At 43.0% G+C, this 10,143-nt stretch overlaps 1 protein-coding gene across 2 annotated transcripts in view; it reads right to left on the bottom strand.

Annotated features, from left to right (window-relative positions):
• The window catches only part of LOC122549391, a 99,966-nt gene extending 91,050 nt beyond the window's left edge, over positions 1 to 8,916 (bottom strand). The window contains exon 1 of one of the 2 annotated variants that reach the window (XM_043689149.1): positions 8,195 to 8,916. In XM_043689149.1, coding sequence (XP_043545084.1) covers positions 8,195 to 8,384 — 190 coding nt within the window. In that variant the 5' untranslated portion in view covers positions 8,385 to 8,916. The remainder of the gene's footprint in view (positions 1 to 8,194) is intronic. The other variant, XM_043689139.1, reaches the window with a different exon arrangement.
• Positions 8,917 to 10,143: the final 1,227 nt, after the last annotated feature.

Genomic DNA, 10,143 nt, shown 5'->3' with positions numbered 1-10,143 from the left:
CCCTTCTTGTATTACATAAATACAGATATTTCGGCTATCCTAACAAGGGCTTTTATTTAATTGAGATTACAAACCTGGCTGGTCCGGGGCCCCTCCGGGGGAGGATCCCGCACGAATACGGGTTTTATTATATCTGATGCTAACACATTCCGAGCATGTAAGAGACTTAAATATACACTCTGGTTTGTTGTAGGTTAGATTAGTAGATAGTTGAGTTTTGTTTGTTTATTTTTCTTTTTTTTCGGTTTTTTTTTGTTTTTTTTATTGTTAAATTTTGGCTATTGTATATTTGAGCTAATTGTATATCAATGTTTATATCTGAGAGTTTTGTTTATTTTTGTAAACTTGTAAAAATGTTAAATTTCTAATAAAAATATCTATATAAAAAAAAACAAGGCACAAGTCAGGATGTAATACTCCCCACTTGCCTGGATGGGTATACCTCCAATTACACTCAAGAAGTTTGAAACCTTCCAGGACAAAGATGCCCGCTTGATAGGCACCACATCCTCAAAAATATGCTTCCTTTACCAGTGACTTAGTAGCAGCAATGTGTACTATCTATTGAATGCACCGCAGAAATTCACCAAAGATCCTTAGGTAGCACCTTCCAAACTCACAACCACTACCATCTGGAAGGACAAGGACAGAAGATACATAGGAACACCACTACCTGCCAGTTCCCCTCCAAGCCACTCACCATCCTGACATGGAAATATATCAGCATACCTTCAGTGTCATTAGATCAAAATCCTGAAATTCCCTCCACAACAGCCTCAATAGTCTATCTACAGCACATGGACTGCAGCAGTTCAAGAAGGCAGCTCACCGCCACTTTCACAAGGACAATTAGGGGCAGGCAATAAACCCTGGCCAGTCACCAACATCCACATCCCAGGAGTGAATAATTTTAAAAACTAGAATAACTAGATCCCTCTCCGCATTGGAATACTGCAGTTGTTCTCCATTTAAATAACACTCTTTCTTTCATCTTCTTGTCAAAGTAAACAAGTTTACATTTTCCACATGATACTCCAACTGTGAGAGTTTTTGCACACTCAGTGAAGCTATCTATATCTGTCCATCCACATCCTCTATGTCTTCTTCAAACATTCTTTCTCATGTACCTGTGTGTTATTTATAAATGTAGCTATCATGCCTTGGCTCCTGTTATCTATGCCATTGATATAAATTGTAAAAAGGCTAAGCTCCAGCACAGGTCCCTGCATGACTCCACTCATCACATCCTGCCAATCAAAGAGCCATTTAAGTATGTTGTCTGTTTTCTGTCAGCCAGCCCATCTTCTATCAATGCTAGTATGCTGCCTTTTAGACCATGAGCACTACTTTGAACAATAACCTTTGATGTGACACCTTGCTAAATACCTTCTGGAAAGCTAAGTACAGTATGTCTACAAGCGTTCCCTTACCAACAGTACAAGTTACTCCTTCAAAGAAGTTCAATAAATTGATTAAACATGATTTTCCTTACAAAATCATGATGACTCTTTCTGACTTGCTTGAGTTTTCCTGCTTTGGTCATCTTCATGATTGTTTCTAATAACGCTCCATGACAGAATTCAAGTGATGACCTACACTTTTAAGTTTTCTGCTTCCCTCCCTTTTTGAATACTTGCTATTTTCCAGTCTCATGGAACCATTCCGTAATCTAGAGAATTTTGGAAAATTTATCCGACCTAATTTTTATTTTATACTTGGGATGTGGGCATCACTAGCTAGGCATTTATTGCCCATACCTAACTGTCCTGGAGAGGGCAATAGTGAGCTGCTTTTTTTGAACTGCTGCACTCCTTGGGTATAGGGACACCCTCACTATATTTTGATTGAGTCACTCTGATATGGCAATATATTTCAAAATCAAGATTGTGGCGTTCCCATGCACCTATTGCCCCAGTCCTTCTAATTGATAAGGTGGCAGGTTTAGAAGGTGCTATCAAAGAAACCTGAGTGACTCACTGTAATGCATCTTGTCAATGGTACACAACAGTGTCATTGTGCAAGGGTCTTGGAGGGAGGTAATACTGAAGGTGGTAGATGCCTTACCAGTCAAGCGGACTGCTTTGCCCTTCATGGTGTTGTAGGAACTGCATCCATCCAAGCAAATGAGGAGTATTCCACCACACTCCTGACTTGTACCTTGTAGATGGTGGGCAGACATTAAAGGAGATTATATTAGGGTGGTGTTGGAAAAGCACAGCAGGTCAGACAGCATCCAAGGAGCAGGAAAATCAACATTTTAGACAAAAGTACTCCATTTCTCATTCCTGGTGAAGGACTTTTGCCCAAAACGTCGATTTTCCTGCTCCTTGGATGCTGCCGGACATGCTGTGCTTTTCAGCACCACTCTAATCTAGACTCTGATCTCCAGCATCTTCACTCCTCACTTTCACCATTAAGAAGACTAGCGGTGAGTTATTCACTTCAAAACTCCTCACCTCTGACCTGGTCTTGTAGCCACAGAAGTTACATGACTCATCTGGTTCAGTTTCTAGTCAATGATAACCCTGACGATGTTGATAGCATGAGATTCAGCAATGATAATGCCATTAAAAGTCATGGAATAATGGCTAGATTCTCTCAATTTGGAGATGGCCACAACCTGACATTCATGTTACTTGCCACTTCTCAGCCCTAGACTGGATGTGACTGCAAATGGATTCGGATTGCCTCAGTATTTGAGGAGTAATGAATGTTGTTGAGCATTGCGCAATATTCAGTGAAAATCCATATTTCTGAGGGTTTCCTTTGTGAAACAGCTGAAGATGGTTGGGCCTAGGACACTCCCCGAGGAACTCTTGCAGAGATGTCCTGGAGCTGAGATGACTGAACTCCAACAACCACTACCACTTTCCTAGGTGCCAGGTATGACTCCAACCAGTGGAGATTGCTTCCTCTAATTCCCACTGACTCCAGTTTCAGTCAAGTCTCCTGATTCTTTACTCAGTCAAATACTATCTTGGCATCAAAGGCAGTATTAAATATTGCAAGCCAGTCACCCCTACATCCCACCTCTGGAGATTAGCACTTTTGCCCGAGTTTGAACAGAGAACATAGAACGTTACAGTGCAGTACAGGCCCAGTCTACTACTGTTGCAGGCAGGCCATACCATGTCCCTACTACTCTGAGTAAAGAAACAACATCTGATATCTGTCCTATATCTATCACCTCTCAATTTAAATCTATGCCCCCTCATTCTAGCCATCACTAGCCGAAGAAAAAGGCTCTCACTGTCCACCCTATCTAACCCTCTGATTATCTTATATGTCTCAATTCTTCTCTCTACCGAAAATAACCTCAGGTCCCTCAGCCTTTCCTTGTAAGGCCTTCACTCCACACCAGGCAACATCCTAGTAGATCTCCTCTGAACCCTTTCCAAAGCTTCCACATCCTTCCTATAATGCAGTGTCCATAACTGTAGTCATGGTTTGGAGATGCCGATGTCGGACTGGGTGTACAAAGTTCAAAATCACACAACACCAGCTATAGTCCAACAGGTTTAATTGGAAGCACTAGCTTTTGGAGCACCGCTCCTTCATCAGGTGGTTGTGGAGGACACAATTGTAAGGCACAGAATTTATAGCAAAAGTTTACAGTGCGATGTAACTGAAATTATACATTGAAAACTACCTTGATTGTTTGTTGAGTCTTTCATCTGTTAGAATGACCACATTAGTTTCACTTCTTTCATATGTAAATCACAAAACTTTTTTAAAAAGTTACATTCTCAGGTTAACTGTAACAATTGGTGTCAGCCAGATAATATGTTGAAGGTGTTAGCCCCTTGTGTTCCCTGTACGTGGCAGGTACTCATGTGATTCAGCCAACGTTGTCTATCTTGTACATTGCAGGCAAAGATGCCGTGAGGCATGGTACAATGGGGAAACTGAGCAAAGGCTATGCAATGGATGAATGGGCACCGCACAACAATCAACAGACAGGAATGTTCCCTCCCAGTTGGGAAACACTTCAGCGGTACAGGACATTTGACCTCAGACCTTCGGGTGACCATCCTCCAAGGCAGACTTTGGGACAGGCAGCAGCGAAAAGTGGCCGAGCAGAGCCTGATAGCTAAGTTCCGTACCCATAGGGAGGGCCTCAACTGGGATCTTGGGTTCATGTCACATTACAGGTGACCACCATTGCACTATACATACACACACATATACATAGACATGCATACAGACACACACACTCCTACAGACACACACACTCCCACACTCACACATGCACCCTCCCACAGACTTAGACACTTTACACTCACATACACTCTCTCACACACTCACAACCCCCCACCCCAGATAGACACACACACGCACACACAAAAACCCACATGCACATATACGTTTGTGGGGTGAATTTGTACTTGCAGAGTTACATTGTACTTTGCTCAAAAACTGCATGATTCCATGTAAGACTCCGTTAACTCACTTTTTAGATTAGAATCAGTCTAAACATTATGGCACAGACAGGGAACACAGGGGGCTAACACCTTCAACATATTATCTGGCTGACACCAATTGTTACAGTTAACCTGAGAATGTCACTTTTAAAAAAGTTTTGTGATTTACATATGAAAGAAATGAAACTATCATGGTATTCTAACAGATGAAAGACTCAACAAACAATCAAGGTAGTTTTCAATGTATAATTTCAGTTACATCACACTGTAAAGTTTTGCTATAAATTCTGTGCCTTACAATTGTGTCCTCCACAACCACCTGATGAAGGAGCGGCGCTGCGAAAGCTAGTGCTTCCAATTAAACCTGTTGGACTATAACCTGGTGTTGTGTGATTTTTAACTCCAGAACTGTACGCAATATCCCAGGTGCGGGCACACCAGAGTTTTGTCCAGCTGCAGCATGACCTCATGGCTCTGAAACTGAAGCCCTCTACTAATAAAAGCTAACACACCGTATGCCTTCTGAACAACCCTATCAACCTGGGTGGCAACTTTCAGGGATCTATGTACTTGGACACAGAGATCTCTCTGTTCATCCACACTACCAAGAATCTTATCATTAGCCCAGTACTCTGCATTCCTGTTACTCCTTCCAAAGTGAACCATCTCACACTTTTCTGCATTAAACTCCATTTGCCACCTCTCAGCCCAGCTCTGCATTTATCTATGTCTCTCTGGAACCTAAAACATCCTTCGGCACTATCCACAACTCTACCGACATTAGTGTCATTTGTAAATTTACTAACCTATCCTTCTACACCCTCATCCAGGTTATTTATAAAAATGACAACAGCAATGGCCCCAGAACAGATCCCTGCAGTACACCACTAGTAACTGAACTCTAGGATGAAAATTTCCCATCAACCACTACCCTCCATCTTCTTCCAGCTAGCCAATTTCTTACCCAAACCGCTAAATCACCCTCAATCCCATGCCTCTGTATTTTGTGCAATAGCCTAAGGTTAAACTGAATTTGAATAGTTCTGTCAAAACCCAAACTGTGCATCAGTGAGCAGGTTCTCTCTTTGCAGGTGCTACTTGACAGCTCTGACAATGGCCCCTTCGGTCACTATGCTGAGGAGAGTAAGTGCCAGTGTTGCAGCTGTAGTGAAAGAGATTGGCTAGGGCCATAGCTGATTCTGGAGCACACATTTTCAGTACCAGTGTGGGAATATATTTCCTCACTTCTTTCAATACTCTAGAATGAAGCCAATCAGGAGTTTGGGACCTGTCAGCCTACAGCTCCATCAGTTTGCTCAGTTCCACTTCGCTGGTGATTGTAACTTCGCCAAGTACCCTCTTGCTTTCAAATCCTGTTTACAGCTATTAATGGAATGTTTTTCATAAACAAAAATGTTTCTAGCAGTTTTGGAGAAGCTAGGAATAGCACTGACATTGATGGAATTGTGCAGATATCTGGAAGCAAGATTGCTCCAGACATTATGCCACTCAAATTTGCATTACAACAGCATGAACAGATTACTCACTTTAGAATAAAGATTAAAGAAAGGTGAATGAAATTTCCCAAGTTATATGATTATAAGGCCAGGTAGAAATACTACATTAAATGAACCGTATTGCCTGTTATATGCTTTGTTTGATACTAAATCATATTGAAATCAATGTAGCTGAGTATCAGGCAGGCATGTGTTAAACATTCCCTCTAAGCTACACAAATGCACATAAGTAACTTTCTTTAATTTCACATATTTATAAGAAATCAATGGCATCTTAAAAATAATATTAGCAAGTGCATTGCGTAGACAGGTATTCAATCAAAGTCAATGACTTGCACAGCATGTGGTGCACTAATGTGAGAAGAGTAGGATAAGGGAGGAAAGAATGATGGAGAGGGGAGGACAGAAAGTGCTCAGAAGAAGAGTGGGCATGAGGAGAGATGAGGAACGAAGGAGGCAGGAAAGGCTTCCTGACAGTCTTGGGAAATTGCCACATGACTACCGGAGTGGAAGGCAGGCAAAAGAGAGCAGAGGAGTGCTGCCAGTAGAGATGAGTGTGACAGCAGTCAAACTTTCAGTAAGAAATATAACATTTTTTCAAGTGACTGTTGTTGGAACTTTAATCAGGTTTACCTTCAGTGAAGAGATCACAGTATGCAGTGCTGAGGATGCTTGCTCTGTAGGTTAGAAGATAGGCCAGGGAAGGGATTTAGGAAAAATGGCGGTGGGGGAGTTCAGAACTAGAGGGTATAGGTTTAGGATGGGAGGGGGAAGATATAAAAGGGACCTAAGGGGCAATTCTTTTCACACAGAGGGTGGTGCATGTATGGAATGAGTTGCCAGAGGAAGCGGAGGAGGCTGGTACAATTGCACCATTTAAAAGGAATCTGGATGGATATATGAATAAGAAGGGGATGGAGGGATATTGGCTAAGTGCTGGCAAATGGGACTAGATTAGGTTGGGATATCTGGTCGGCATGGACAAGTTGGACTGAAGGGTCTGTTTCCGTGCTGTACATCTCGAGGATTATAATTTCCTCCACATTGTAAGATGTATTTGCTGCCACTCAGTACCACATAGACTTTAAGATTCTCATCCTCTGTGTTTAAATCTATCCATGGTTCACCCCTCACTATTTCTGTAACTTCCTCCATTTGCAAGACCTCTGAGACTTCTACATTCTTTCAACTTTGACCTCCTGAGCATATCCAACCCTGATTTAATAAGGACAATTTGCTTCCAGCAGCTCTCGGCCTACTTGGAAATGACTGACCAACCTAGTGAACCTATGACATAGGATTATATGAATTTGCATCCATCTTTAATCAGACCAGAGCAGATGCTCCTTCTCTATGCCCTCCAGGGATCCCACCATCATCGATGCCAGTCTCCAATCAGTTTGATTCTGTCCACTTGATGTGAGGAAATGGCTGAGTGAATTGACATAGTAAAAATTAGGGAGTTATGGGTAACAACAGTACTTTCAAACTAGTTGCCCCTCTGGCCAAGTTGTCCCAGCCTGGGAAAACATTTACAATATGTCTTACCCACCAGAACAAACTCAACCCAATTACCAGTCTCCTCCCAATAAGCAGTAAAGTGTTAGAAGCATCTTCATCCAACAGTTTTGACAGGGAACCAGGAGTTAAAAATTGAGCCATTGATTGACCTGGAGCCAATGTAGGTCAGACATAGAACTGGAAGTGATTAGAGTTTAAAATTGAGCTTTGTTTATAAATATTAATCGTAGTACAACTGTTCGGGAGGCTCTAGCCAGTTCTATGCGGTATTACTCTCAAGAATTGCATTTGTTTTTAAACAGGGCACAAAAAAAAAGAGGTGGATTTGAAGTGAATGTAAATCACTGCTCTAACTGAGCTTTGGGTATTGTACCAGCTAATGAACAGAGGTCATTAGCTTCCCTTCCAGTTTTGGAACGAAATTAATTGTAATTTTCTGTTTATTCAGCAAAGAAGCGTCTGCGTTCACAACCGGGATTTAAAATCTGTCACTTGAAACTGTAAGAGTAGGTACTTTCTATCAATCGTTGAGCGATGTTGCTAATTACAGGAAGACCCGCCTATTCGACCCTCATTCGTCCAGTGTCAGGAATAGTATTGTAGTCAGTAATTTAATTAGACACTGAAAACATCAATCACTTGACGCTCGATGGAAACTTCGCCTTTGTGCTCAGGGGAAACAGAAATGAATACCGTGGTGGATTGGATACTGGAAGATATTTGCTTTACTCTTACCTTCATCGTGTGCGATAGATACTAAGGAGAGCAGGAGCAAGAAGCACAGGCTCATGTTGTGTGGCACTCGGTGCAGAGTATTGCTGCTCCTGAGATGTGGTCTTCCATTCCGTGCAGTCAGTGTTGGCCCTGTCCTGGGCAGTTTGCCAGCGACGTGCAGCGCTCGCTGCTCACCGCTTACTGTCATCATAGAAGGCGGAGCTGCAGCTGCCACTACAGCTCCTTGGTATAAACTGTCAGGACAGGCAGTGTGCCCAAACGTACCTGCACCATTCCCACATCATGAAGCAAGGCTGAAGAAGAAGATTTTGTTTTTAGTCTCGCAATCCCTGCGTTCCTACAAATTCTGTGTGACCTACCTTTTACGAAATTATGTGTGAAAACTTGTAATTCCGCTTGATGGCGAAAGGCGGCACTCCCCCTTAACCTTCAAATCGCTTTCTGATTTTTTTAAATACATGTTTTAACACATATATTAAATGTATTTATGGCAGTGTTTTGGTGTAAAATTTAACAAGGTTGGCTTCTCTGAGGTGTGTCTTCAGCACCCATACTGCCTATTTCCACCTCTTGAGTATGGTCTACCTGCGCTCCCCTATTTCTTTTCTTATCTTTGCACAGAATAATCTCCAGCATAACAAGAGGACAATCTGCACCCCACAAATTCTGTGCTTCAGTTGGGCCCCAAGCTTTTGATCTCCCTCATTAAATGTCTTTGCTTTCCTGCTTTAAGATGCTCATCATTGAACAATAGTTATAATTAACTCTAATATTTCATTGTTTACTTTGGTTTAAAATTTTGACATTGCTTCTATGATGCACCTTGGAACATTTTACTACATCGAACATACAACAACCTGGTTGTACAATATCTTTATTTAAGTTTTCCTTTTATTCTTTCATAGGACGTGAGCATTGTCGGCTGGGCTAGGTATTTATTGCTAGGCGCGAGTTGCCCTTGAGGTGATGGTGGTGGTGGTGAGCCGTCTACTTAAACCGCAGCAGTCCACACGCTGCACTTGACCCAGAAAGTTGTTAGGTAGGAACTGCTGGAAGAGCTCAGCAGTTCAGTCAGTAGCCGAGGAGCAATAAAATCGACGTTTCGGGAAAAATCCCTTCAGCAGGAATAAAAGCAGAGTCTAAGGCGTGGAGAGATAAGCTAGAGAAAGTAGCATAGAATAAATAAGTGAGTGGGGGAGAGGATGAAGGTGAGAGGTCAGGGGAGGGTGGAGTGGATAGGTGGAAAAGAAGATAGGGAGGTAGGACAAGGCCCAGGGACAGTGCTGAGCTGGAAGTTTAGAACTAGGGTGAGGTAGGGGAAGGGGAAATAAGGAAACTGTTGAGGTCCACATTGGGAGACCGCATCGGGAGCAACGGATACAATAAATGATATTGGTTTATGTGCAGGTAAAACTTTGATGGATGTGGAAGACTCCTTTAGAGCCTTGGTGAGGGAGGTGGTGTGGGTGCAGGATTTACAATTCCTGCAGCGGCGGGGGAAGGTGCCAGGACGGGAGAGTGGGTTGTAGGGGGGGCGTGGACCTGACCAGGTAGTCACGGAGGAAATGGTCTTTGCGGAAGGCGGAAAGGGGTGGGGAGGGAAATATATCCCTGGTGGTGGGGTCTTTTTGGAGCTGGTGGAATTGGCGAATTATTTAGTTTATGCGAAGGTTGGTAGGGTGGAAGGTGAGCACCAGGGGCATTCTGTCCTTGTTACGGTTGGAGGGGTGGGGTCTGAGGGCGGAGGTGCGGGATGTGGACGAGATGCATTGGAGGGCATCTTTAACCACATGGGAAGGGAAATTGCAGTCTCGAAAGGAGACCATGTGGTGTGTTCTGTGGTGGAACTGGTCCTCCTGGGAGCAAATACGGCGGAGGCGGAGGAATTGGGTATACGGGATGGCATTTTTGCAAGAGGTAGGGTGGGAAGAGGTGTAATCCAGGTAGCT

The sequence above is a fragment of the Chiloscyllium plagiosum genome, chromosome 1 (assembly GCF_004010195.1).
Source record: "Chiloscyllium plagiosum isolate BGI_BamShark_2017 chromosome 1, ASM401019v2, whole genome shotgun sequence".
Taxonomy (NCBI): domain Eukaryota; kingdom Metazoa; phylum Chordata; class Chondrichthyes; order Orectolobiformes; family Hemiscylliidae; genus Chiloscyllium; species Chiloscyllium plagiosum.
The sequence above is the reverse complement of the archived record's forward strand: the minus strand, read 5'-3'. Positions and strand labels throughout refer to the sequence as shown.